Source organism: Trifolium pratense, linkage group LG2, assembly GCF_020283565.1.
Source record: "Trifolium pratense cultivar HEN17-A07 linkage group LG2, ARS_RC_1.1, whole genome shotgun sequence".
NCBI classification, from domain to species: domain Eukaryota; kingdom Viridiplantae; phylum Streptophyta; class Magnoliopsida; order Fabales; family Fabaceae; genus Trifolium; species Trifolium pratense.
Window position 1 is genome coordinate 46,274,588 of NC_060060.1, and position 12,233 is coordinate 46,286,820.

At 36.5% G+C, this 12,233-nt stretch overlaps 2 protein-coding genes and 1 pseudogene across 5 annotated transcripts; all 3 read left to right on the forward strand.

Annotated features, from left to right (window-relative positions):
• LOC123908227 (putative pentatricopeptide repeat-containing protein At1g12700, mitochondrial) lies at positions 1-7,461 on the forward strand. Of its 4 annotated transcripts, none has more exons than XM_045958796.1 (4): positions 46-1,777; positions 2,558-2,943; positions 4,083-6,200; positions 6,700-7,461. In XM_045958796.1, exon 1 carries the CDS (start codon positions 131-133, stop codon positions 1,763-1,765), a length of 1,635 nt encoding a protein of 544 aa, XP_045814752.1. In that variant the 5' UTR covers positions 46-130; the 3' UTR covers positions 1,766-1,777; positions 2,558-2,943; positions 4,083-6,200; positions 6,700-7,461. The 4 variants fall into 4 exon arrangements, with proteins under 4 accessions (XP_045814754.1, XP_045814752.1, XP_045814753.1 ...); XM_045958797.1 differs by having other exon boundaries at positions 5,068-6,200; XM_045958799.1 differs by having other exon boundaries at positions 5,782-6,200.
• On the forward strand, positions 3,160-6,200 carry LOC123908226 (annotated as a pseudogene).
• Positions 7,462-8,285: 824 nt separating the features above from the next.
• Positions 8,286-11,354, forward strand: LOC123910291 (feruloyl CoA ortho-hydroxylase F6H1-3-like). Its single transcript, XM_045961390.1, has 2 exons — positions 8,286-9,094; positions 10,768-11,354. Exons 1-2 carry the CDS (start codon positions 8,604-8,606, stop codon positions 11,339-11,341), a joined length of 1,065 nt encoding a protein of 354 aa, XP_045817346.1. The 5' UTR covers positions 8,286-8,603; the 3' UTR covers positions 11,342-11,354.
• The last annotated feature ends 879 nt before the right edge of the window (positions 11,355-12,233 follow it).

Below are 12,233 nucleotides of genomic sequence, written 5' to 3' on the forward strand. Positions count from 1 at the left end.
ACGTAAACCTAAATCATACCCATCCATCCCCCTAGTGATTTTCTTCTTATCCAAAACTAAGTTGCAGCAACCAACCGCACTACCACAGTTGCAGCATCTCATATTCTTCTTCTTCTCAACGGCCGTTAGAATGTCATTTTCAGTGTTAAGTTGTTACGGTGTCAGCGGTGCTATCTCTCTTTCTCCTTCCAACAATTTCTGTCTTCCAATTCCCAATTTCAATTGTCCCCGATTTTACTCTCAACCTCATTCCAATTCCCAATTACGTCACAATCTTGTCAACCCTACACCATCATCCGTCTTCGAACTCGGTAAGATGTTAACTTCCCTTGTTAGAAACAAGCAGTTTCACACTGCTATTTCACTCTCTCATCAAATGGAGCTCAATGGAATTCAACCTAACTTTGTTACTTTGAACATCTTACTCAATTGTTTCTGCCACCTTAGTCAACTTAATTTTGCATTTTCTGTATTGGCTAAGATTATTAAACTAGGTTATCAGCCTAATACAGTAACAATGACTACACTTATGAAAGGCATGTGTCTTAGTGGTCAGGTTAATAAAGCATTGGATTTTCATGACGATGTTATATCAAAGGGATTTCAGCTTAATCAACTTAGTTATGGAATCTTGATTGATGGCTTATGTAAAAAAGGAGAAACAACAGCTGCCCTGCAGTTGCTTAGAAGGATTGAAGAGTTAATGGTTAAACCAAACGTGGTAATGTACAGTATAGTCATTAATAGTCTTTGCAAGGATAAACTTGTGAGTGATGCTTTTCATTTATATTCTGAAATGATTGTCAACAATATTTATCCTAATGTTGTCACTTACAATACTTTAATATATGGCCTTTGTATTGTCGGTCAATTCAAAGAAGCTGTTAGTTTGTTAAATGAAATGTTGTTGAAAAACATCAGCCCGGGTGTTCATCCTTTTAATCAATTGATTGATGGTTTATCTAAGGAAGGAGAGTTGAGAAAAGCTAAAAATGTCTTAGCTGTTATGATAAAACAAGGTGTGAAACCAGATGTTGTTACTTATACTTCTTTAATAGATGGGTATTTCTTGGTTAATGAAGTGAAGGAGGCCAAATATGTATTCAACACTATTGCTAAAACGGAAGTGAAACCAGATGTTTGTACCTACACAGTCATGATTAATGGATTATGCAAGAATAAAATGGTGGATGAAGCCATGGATCTCTTCAAAGAAATGTATTTAAAAAACATCTCTCCTGATACTATAACATACAGTTCGCTTATTGATGGGCTTTGCAAATCGGGGAGAATCTCTGATGTGTGGTATCTTCTTGATGAGATGCATGATAGAGGCCATCCTGCTAATGTGATCACTTACACTTCTATATTGGATGCATTATGCAAAAACCATCAGTTTGACAAGGCAATTGAATTATTGGCGAAGATCAAAGACCAACAAATTCAGCTAAATATGCATACATACACTATACTTGTCGATGGACTATGCAAAAATGGAAGACTTAAGGATGCACTAGTGGTTTATCAGGATCTTTTGATTAAAAGCTACCATTTAAATGTGACGATGTATACTGCTATGATTAACGGGCTTTGTAAAGAGGGCTTGATTGATGATGCATTGTCCTTAATGTCAAAAATGGAAGATAATGGTTGCACCCCTGACGGCACAACTTACACAACTCTTATTGATGCTTTGTCCAAAAATGGAAAGAATGAGAAGGCGATGAAACTTTATCGTGAAATGATTGCTAGAGGTCTTTTATAAGAGTCTAACTAGGTGAGATGCTTGCAAGCTACAATTTGTTATTTTGAATTAGAAAACGACCATCTAATTTTTATTTCTTTTCATATTTATAAAAGATGGTTGGTGCAATTGACTCACTATTACTTTTGTTTCAATTTTAATTAAAAGTTATACTTTGGTGATTTGTTTATGATATTTGTTACAACAATTGTGTTAGACTTATTTCATTAATAACTATCCTTTTCTTCCTAATTTTCTTATGAATCTGCGTCATATTTTTCAAGGATTTTTTTATTCCTTGTCATTTGTTAATCTTGTCATTTGTTAATGTTCAATTTATATTTTTCCAGGATTTATATTTATGAATCTGCATCATAAAGGGTATGCCCAAGCTTGCATTGGCATCCCTTCCATCTGTTGAGATTCTTTATGCTAGTGGGGAACCTGTTAATATAAGAACTATTTTCCATCTTTCTTGACGGAAACTGCCGCTAGTATGTATAATCTCAAGATACTTTCCATCAAACATTTTCATGAACTCGAGGTACTACCAAATGAACTCAACACTCTCAGTTCCATACAAGAACTACACATTTCATGTTGTTATAAGCTTGAGTCTGTCCCCGAGTGTGTACTGCAAGGTTTGAGTTCTAGCTTTGAATGTTGCAGTAGCTTAAAATCCTTGTTCCAACGTCCAACTAACCCGACCCTTAATTTTATGGTTATTTAATGAATATTTTTTCTTTCTTACTTTATCTCTAGTTTTATCATCAAATTTATGGTGTTTTTTAACATATTGAACTTTGTGTGCAGAGAAAACGTTGTCATTATGGAAGAAGAAATATCGGCGTCACCATCAGGACTATTACCATTCAGAGGAAGAATTTGACAATATAGTTGATGACCTGTGAGGATATTTTTCAGAGGAAGAATTTGACAATATAGAAACAAATTGCAGCTCATATGAAACCAGAAGAACCAGAAGCACGAAGAGTAACAACGACACGAGGAGAAACGACGACTCAACAGAAGAAACAAACAAAAAACATCAAAACGGAAGAGTTGGAAGAAACATCTAGAAAAGAGAAACAATCTGGAAAATGAAACGAGAGATGAAGAAAAGATTTCTACTGCGTACGATTTTTGGTGAGAATGAAACGACAGAGTTTGAAAACGATTTTGCTGCCTTCAATTTCCAGGTTTGTTTGTTTCTTTCAAATTCTTCTTCTATTTCTTCTGTATTCGATTTGTTGCTTTCGATTAGGGGTTAGGGTTCTCTGATTTCGATTTATTGCTTAACCTTGCATCTCCTTGTTTTTCTATTTCTTAATTTTTTTATTTTTTTATTTTTTAACATTAATTTATTTAATATTTAATTTAATAATAGTGATATAGCCCACCAAAAAAAAGCTCACCAAAAAATAATAATAATAGTGATAATAGAAACCTATATATATAAATTCATCTCCTTGTTTCAAAATAAAACTTCAAAACACAAAAACCCTAGCTGAAGAAACAATAAACTCGTCAATCCCTCAAACGAAAAAATTTCGCACTAGCCAGCCATTTAGATGGAATGGAACCCTCAAACTGGTCAATCCCTCCGCCAATGCTTCCTCGACACTCTCTCCCCAGCGCTAGAGCCTTGCCGTGTTGCCGAATTTCGCCTATCAGAAGCCGCTGGCCTTACCAACTTTGGCCTTGTCATCCTCCGCCTTGTCGCTGAACCAGACGAGCAGATTGAATCATCCATCGACGAGCAGATCCGACTAGCTTCCGCCGTTAACTTCAAGAACCACCTCCATCTACGATGGTCATCGGAAGACAATCCGATCACTGAATCCGAGAAAGAGCAGATCAAAACCCTAATCGTTCCTCTCATGCTCTCTGCAACTGCCAAAATCCAATCTCAGCTTAGGGAAACCGTAGCTATCATCGCTGATGGTAATTTATCAAAATCATGACCCTCACTCTTCCCTGAACTGGTTTCTAATCTTCAGAAATCATCTCAGGATTCAGATTATGTTTCCATTAACGGTATTCTCGGATGTGTTAATTCAATTTTCAAAAAATTTTGTTGCGAGTATAAAACCAATGATCTCTTGTTTGAATTAAAGCATTGTCTAGATAATTTTGCGGCTCCTTTGCTTGAATTTTCCTTGCTTATTGGCGCTGCTGCTGCGGCACCGGAGCCAACTGTTGCGACCGGACCCCTTTTTGAGTCGCAGAAATTGTGCTGTATGATAATTTACTCGCTGAATTTTCTAGATTTACCTGAGTTTTTTGAGGATAACATGATGGAATGGATGACTGAGTTCTGAAAATACCTTACTAATAGTTACCCTTTTGTCGAGGGGAGTGGAGCTCATGGTGTTGCGCTTGTGGATGAACTTAGGGCTGCAATTTGTGAGAATATTAATCTGTATATGGATAAGTATGAGGAGGAGTTTAAGGAATACGTGACAGGTTTTGCACATGCTGTGTGGACTTTGTTGCAGATTGTGTTGCAGTCAACTAGTCGCGATCAACTTGCCATCACAGCTATCAAGTTTTTGACCACGGTTAGCACTGGTCCTCACCATACTTTGTTTGCTGCTGATGGGATTATACCGCAGATTTGCCAAGGCATTGTGATCCCGGTTGTGATGTTGAGGGAAGATGACGAGGAGCAGTTTGTGATGAATTATATTGAGTATATTAGGAGGGATATGGAAGGGAGTGATCTTGATACAAGGAGGAGGATTGCATGTGAGCTTCTTAAGGGGATTACCAAGTATTACGGAGATGTTGTAAGACACATTGTTTCAACGCAAATACAGAGTTTGTTAAGTTCCTATGCTGCAAACCCGGCAGTGAATTGGAAGCACAAGGATTGTGCTATATACTTGGTAGTCTCTCTTTCAAACAAGAAGGCTGGAACCAGTAATGTCTCCACAATCTTATTGATGTTCAATGCTTTTTTCAATCTGTGATTGTCCCTGAGCTGCAAAGTTTGGATGTGAATGGGTATCCAATGCTTAAGGCCGGTGCACTAAAATTCTTTACTATGTTCCGGTCTCAAATATCAAAACATGTAGCATTGCAGTATTTACCAGATTTTGTTCATTTCCTTACTGCGGAGTCAAATCTTGTTCATTCTTATGCTGCAAGCTGTATCGAGAAACTCTTAAAGGATGAGGGAGGTAGGGCACGCTATTGTTCGGCAGATATTGCTCCAATTTTCCCAATGTTGATGAACAATCTTTTTAGTGCCTTGGAGCTCTCAGAGTCTGAAGAAAATCAATATGTAATGAAATGTATAATGACGGTTCTTGGTGTTGCAGATATACAACGTCATGATGCTCTAGTTTGCATTGAGGGATTGGGGTCACTTCTTTATGAAGTTTGTAAAAATCCAAAAAATCCATTCTTCAATCAATATCTCTTCGAGTCAGTAGCTATTCTTGTGAAGCGTGCCTCGGAAAGGGACCCATCTCTTGTGTCTGTTTTTGAAACAAGCCTTTTTCCTAAGTTTGATATAATATTTTCCAATGATGTGGCCGAGTTTTTACCATACACATTTCAGTTGCTTGCCTCTGCTTGTCGAGTTAAACAGACCACCCATCCCACCAACCTACATGCAGATATTTGAGAGTATGTTGTCACCTGATTCTTGGAAAACCGCTTCAAATGTCCCTGCCCTCGTGCGTCTACTGCAAGCCTTCCTTGAAAAGGCACCAAACGAGATAAGCCAAGGGGATAGACTGAACAAAGTACTTGGTATATTCGACACACTCATACAATCATCAAGCACTTCTGAACAAGGATTTTATGTGCTTAACACTGTCATTGAAAGTCTTCAGTATGAATTTATTAAGCCTCATATTTCTTGCATTTGGAACGCTATTTTTAGAGAGATCCAGAAAAGGCAGACAGTAAAGCTCCTCAAGTCTCTCTTGATATTTATCTCACTCTTTCTAATTAAACACGGTTCTTCAAATGTAGTCGATACTATCAACGCCGTCCAGCCTGATTTATTTAGTGTGATTTTGACCCAGCTCTGGATTCCTAATCTTAAACTGATTACCGGAGATATAGAGCTCAAATTGACTGCAGTTGCTTCAACCAGACTCATTTGTGAATCTCCAGTTCTTTTGGATTCTGTGTCCTGGGGTAAATTGTGACACTTCTTACCCAGCAAGAACAAGATAGGGTTGAGGACCAAGCTGACATACCAGATATTCCAGAAAATGTGGGTTACACTGCCACCTTTGTCCGACTTCAGAATGCTGGAAAGAACAAAGAAGACCCACTAAAAGAAATAAGATATCCCCAAGAATTCTTTATTGCTTCATTGTCCCGACTTTGTGCACATTCCCCTGGAAGGTATCCAAAGATTATCGGTGAAAATGTCGATCCTATGAATCAGGCAGCATTGCTTTAACTCTGCAACACTTACAACCTCTCATTAGTTTGAGTAAGTTGGTATTTGAGGTTATTGTCTTTTGTTTTGATTGTGCTAATTGGTTTACTATCCATGACTTTTTCTTAATCTACCCTTGATATATTTTGTGATACCGAAATATTGTCCAATTTTTTCAAACTGTTTGTTCTTATTCTGTTGGTACTTTTGTTCCCGAATGTTTAGCATTTAAATCTGTTTTCTGTGCTTTTCTCATTCTCTTGTGGTTTAATTAATGTTTGATCAATCTTTATATAATTTCACTGGCTGCAAAGTTGTTTCTATGCTTCTCATCAATACGTTGTCTATGAGTTAAGTGCTTTTTTTTTTTTTGGTTGAAAGTGAGAAAGATTATAGATTGTTTGTTTGTTAGAATGAGAAAAGAAAGAATAACTTTCTCTATCCCTTTGTTTGATGAGTAGAAAAGAGAGAAGACAGAGAAGTTATGTTACTTTTAGGTCATTATTATATATATAAATGATCTCTCTAATAAGGTATTCATTCTACTTCTCAGGACTTTGTGCTGGAATCTGATTGGGCACTACTACCTGGATCCTCAGCCTGTTGCAACATTTGATTGGTCTGTTATCCTCAGCCTACCGCCAATGGTGCTTCTTGCCTTTCTTGCACCGACACTTTGAATCGAATGCATGTCCAGTGTCCAACACATATCATTGTCCGACTCCGACACACACCAACACATGTGAAATTACATTCAATAATATGATTTTCTCAACGACACGTATCATTGTCCGACACCAACACCGAGTCACTGACACGACTCCGATGTATCACTGTCTGGTACCGCCACCGACGTATCAGTATCATATCATTGTCCGACACCAACACCGAGTCACCGACACGACTCCAACATATCATTGTCTGACACCGCCACCGACACCGCCATATCAGTATCATGTCCAGGGTCTGCATCAATACTTCATAGCTTCTTGCATTGCAATTGCAGCAAAGTGATTTTAACAACTATTATCAATTTATCATCATCCAGTTTTGTCAGTGTCGTGGTGCGGTGATGAACTTAGGTTTCCTGTCATTTCCATTTTGATTTCTGTAGGCATATTTGTTTGAAATTTAAATTGCCATTTGTTCTATTGGCATTTTAGTGTGAACTTTTCATGTTCCTATTTCAATTTCCTGTAATTTTGTGAGCAAGTGGTAGTGAACACAGCTGCTGCAGTCAATTTAGTGCACACTTGCATATTGAAGTAAATGACAGAAGGGTTATTAATAACGATTCCATGTTTGATTTTTATTAGATTAAAAACTATTATTGTTATTAAGGTTAAATGTTTGTCTATTTTGAAGGAGAAAAAAATACATAAGTGTATTTATTTAAATGTATTTTATGCTGTTTTTCAGTTAAAATATTCACAACCATACAGTATTTTTGTAATTTTCTCAAAAATTTGTTATAACCAAGCAAGAATATTTTGAGTAAAAAAACAAAAAATTAAGGTGTATTTTAAGTGAAGAATAGTTCGAAAACACGAAAAATATGCACAAGTTCAGTTACGATCTATCTTCCCATTGAGTCTTTTATAATTTTTTTCTTTAAACACAAAATATGCACAACTTCTTTTCATGCACATCCTCTAAGCCGAAAAAAAATGTCTTTCGTTCGCGGGTATCGCCACCTGGCTTAATCCGGAAAACTATTTCAGGAATAGAACAAAATAATATAGCGCACATTAGAAAAGAGAGTACCCCCTTTATAATATAATAAGAGAGACCATCTGCGTCCTTTTTCATAGATGCAGCAATCCTCACTCGACAACTTGAAAGAGAATACTTATCATTCTAGATCAGTAATATCTGACCTGAATGGTCTCACGGTGTTCTTACCTATCAAGTAATCAAAATATGAAACAAATACTTTGTCCCCTCCAAATTTAACACCATTAAAGTTTGATAAGGATAGATTTTGCTCCTTTTTTTTTATCTCTACTCAAATTATTGAAGCATGTCTATGTAACATTAGTTAAAAAATCAAATCAATAAAGTTATTTTAAAATTTATGTAGTCAATTTCTTAAAAAAGAAATATATAAAAATACTCTTCTCAATATTACATGCTTAGGTGGAAAATTTCTCATTCTGGCCCCTCACTTTCTCACCTATCCCTATTTTTCTATTTTTGCCCTTGGTCAAAAAATTCGGAACGCGTTTTCCGAATTTTTTTTGTCTTTAAAAAAATATTCGAAATGTGTTTTCCGAATTTTTTTCAAATTTAAACTAAAAAAATTCGAAAAACACATTCCGAATTTTTTGACTAAGGCAAAAATGGAAAAACAGGGGCAGGTGAGAAAGTGAGCGGATGTGATGAGAAATTTTGGCTTCACTGCTTGTTATTATTCCAACTTCCAAGTTCTCAAATCCCAATCAATACTATCCTTAAATCATGTCCACCACACCAACAAATCTCATAGATTTCTTGGTTAACCAAGCTAATGGTGTAAAAGGTCTTGCTGATCTAAATCTCCCTAATGTTCCTCCCCAATATTTCCAACCAATTCAAGCTAGATTAAACAAATCCAAAATTATCCCACAAGACTCAGAACAATCAATACCCATCATTGATTTCACAAACTGGGATGACCCAGAAGTTCAAGATTCAATTTTTAGTGCTGCAACTAACTGGGGTTTCTTCCAAATTGTGAATCATGGGATACCCATTAATTTACTTGATGATCTTAAAGCTTCTGTCCACAGATTCTTTGAATTACCAGTTAAGGTGAAGAAATCTGTGAAAGAGAATTCACCTCCTGAAGTTGTGAGGTTAGGCACTAGTTTTAGCCCTCATGCTGAGTCAGTGCTGGAGTGGAAGGATTACCTACAGCTTGTGTATGCTTCAGTGGAGACAATTCATTCATATTGGCCTGCTGTATGCAAGTAAGTAATATACTTCTCTTTGTCTATGATTTGCTTTGTGCATCACCTGAAATTGAATTTATAATTTATGTGATGTCATGTCATCTGTTTTCATGAAATTTAACTTTTTAGGATTTTAACATATAGAATATGAAATGCTGGATTATTATTGGTATTAACCCTCTGAGACCTAGGGGAATGAGATCCGGTAATTTACGGTTGGACCGCGAGGTAAGTAAAACTTAGTTATGAAGTGTTCCCTCTAGAAACAAACCGGAGTTATAGTATGTGTTCACCTTAAACACAAGGTTAATACAAAAGGTGAGCTGCCCTAGAGAGTTCTAAAGCCCTCTAGAAAAATGATTGTTACAATGCACTGTTTACAATAGGAATAATGGATCTAGCCCCTTTTCCCTCCTAAGTGCCTCATTTTATAGTCCATCATTTCTTGACCTAATGGGCTTTCCTTAGATTGGGATGTCAAGCCCAATAAGCTACGGCCCAGATTACATACGCAGCTCGTCCGTACACGTGGAGTTGACACACGTAACTCATGTGTAGATCACGTGGAGCTGACACACGCGTAGCTCATGTCATTCCCACTGTTTACAATAGGAATAATGGATCTAGCCCCTTTTCCCTCCTAAGTGCCTCATTTTATAGTCCATCATTTCTTGACCTAATGGGCTTTCCTTAGATTGGGATGTCAAGCCCAATAAGCTACGGCCCAGATTACATACGCAGCTCGTGCGTACACGTGGAGTTGACACACGTAACTCACGTGTAGATCACGTGGAGCTGACACACGCGTAGCTCATGTCATTCGTCTGTGTAGGTCACGTGGAGCTGAGGTACGCATAGCTTATGTCACTGTTTCTCCATACAGAACGCATGGCAGGCCAAGACGAGGTCTCATTGACTTGCATAGTTGATCTAAAACTTGAGCTCAACATGACCTGGATGGCCAAGATGAGCTTATTGTGTTGAGGTGGAGCTCAGGGTCGAGTTGGGCGGTGGCTGGCGATGGAGCACATAATAACTTGTGCGGTTGAAGTGTAACAGAGTACGTGCGGTATAATCCCCCATTCCAGTCCAGAATGAAATTGTATTTTTGGGAAGAGATGATAGGATTGGAAAAATTACCATTTTATTTGCGGACAATTGTTTATGTAACAGAGAAGAATATGTAAACAATGATATCTGAATGTTTTTTAAATCATAAACTGTATTATTGTACCCTTTTGTGCTTATTGCGGAGAAAATAATTGGTACACTTTTCTACAAACATACATTTATTTGGCTACTTGATAATGTGCTTAAAAATAAAGATAAACAAATTTATGATTTAACACATTACAAAATCTAATCTGATATATTAATAAATAATAATAGTAATCAAATTTATTTATATTAACTTAAGTAAGCTTATTAGGTAGGCCTAAAATGCTTTTTTTTAATATGGCTTGTAACCTTGTCTTTTTAGTTCAATAGGCTTTTAAAAAAGCCTTTGACCTTGCCTATTTAAAAAGGTCTGACCAAGACGGATGTAGGCAAGGTCATAGGCCACAGATGGTCGACCTTACCTATTTCTCACTCCTAAGTACAATGATATAAACTTATAATTGCTTGTAATTTCTTTTGAATATGTGAAAATAAATATTGATATCAATCTTCATTGACTATCTTATTTGCAGGGATGAAGCACTAGAATATATGAAACATGCTGAAGCTTTTATTAGAAAATTACTTAAGGTGCTTCTTAAGAAACTAAATGTGAATGAGTTAGACAAAGAAAGAGAACAAACCCTAATGGGTGCAATGATATTAAGCTTCAATTACTACCCAGCTTGTCCTGAACCTGAACTAGTAGCAGGAGTATGTCCTCATTCTGATATATCATCTATCACTGTTCTTCTACAAGATGGTATTGGTGGACTTTATGTAAGAGACAAAGATGGTAATAGTTGGATCAATGTTCCTCCTGTTAATGGAGCATTGGTGATCAACATTGGAGATGTGCTACAGATAATGAGCAATGGAAGATACAAAAGTATAGAGCATAGAGTGGTTGCTAATAGAAATAAAACTAGGATCTCCATGCCAATATTTGTTAACCCTACACCTGATAGTGTCATTGGCCCTTTACCAGAAATGTTGGAGAATGGGGATGAGCCACAGTATAAACAAGTTGTGTTTTCTGACTATTTCAAATATTTCTTCAGCAAAGGTCATGATGGGAAGAAAACTATTGAATTTGCAAAGATATGATGATTTGTTCTCATGAATATTGATTGAAGCATGGTAGGTAGTCTTGTTGGTGTAGAAACTTAGGAAGATATGAGAAATATTTGTGTATTTTATGTGTGTTTCAAGTACTAGCAAAATCTTCTATTTATACTGTAGGATTGAAAACAAAGAAATAAAGAAAATAATTACACATAAAGACTAATTAATCCTAACATAATTACAATATAAATTATAATAATGAGAGATTTATAACATATCATAACATCCCCTAAAACTCAAGTGGGTGGAGTTTTGTGGATAAATTAGCAGGTTGATCAAAATTACCAATGGAGATAAGATGAAGTTTTCCATGAAGAAGATGGTGGTTAATGAAGTGACAATCAATTTCAATATGTTTTGTTCACTCATGGAAAGCATCATTGTGGGCATTTTGAATGATACTGTGATTGTTTCAATAAGATTTGTCCGGAAAGGCTAAGATGTCTCTAAATCGGCAAAAAGCTAACAAAACCATACTGTACCAACAAAACAAAAAAACCATAATATCTCATAAATCGTTTCAGAAAGAGCGCGTTATTATGTTTTTGTGCTAGAACGGGCTGTCAAAGTTTGTTTCTTGCTAAGCCGGTAATCTCCTAGGAAAATTATTTACAAAAAAAAACTTGTGGTGTATCGAAGATCACTATGGATCACAACCTAATCGAAGTCAGAGTAGGCTTTGAGATTCAATGAGGATGCAACTAAGTGCCCGTAATATATCGAATAATTTAGAGGACATCAACATAATTGGTGGTACCAGAGGAGGCCATGAACTGTGAGGTAAATCAAGCTACCTAGCTGCCGACTTGAGCAGGAGTAAATCCAACATTGGGTTTTAGAGGAGTATTTTCAATTTTACCATCAATGAGACATG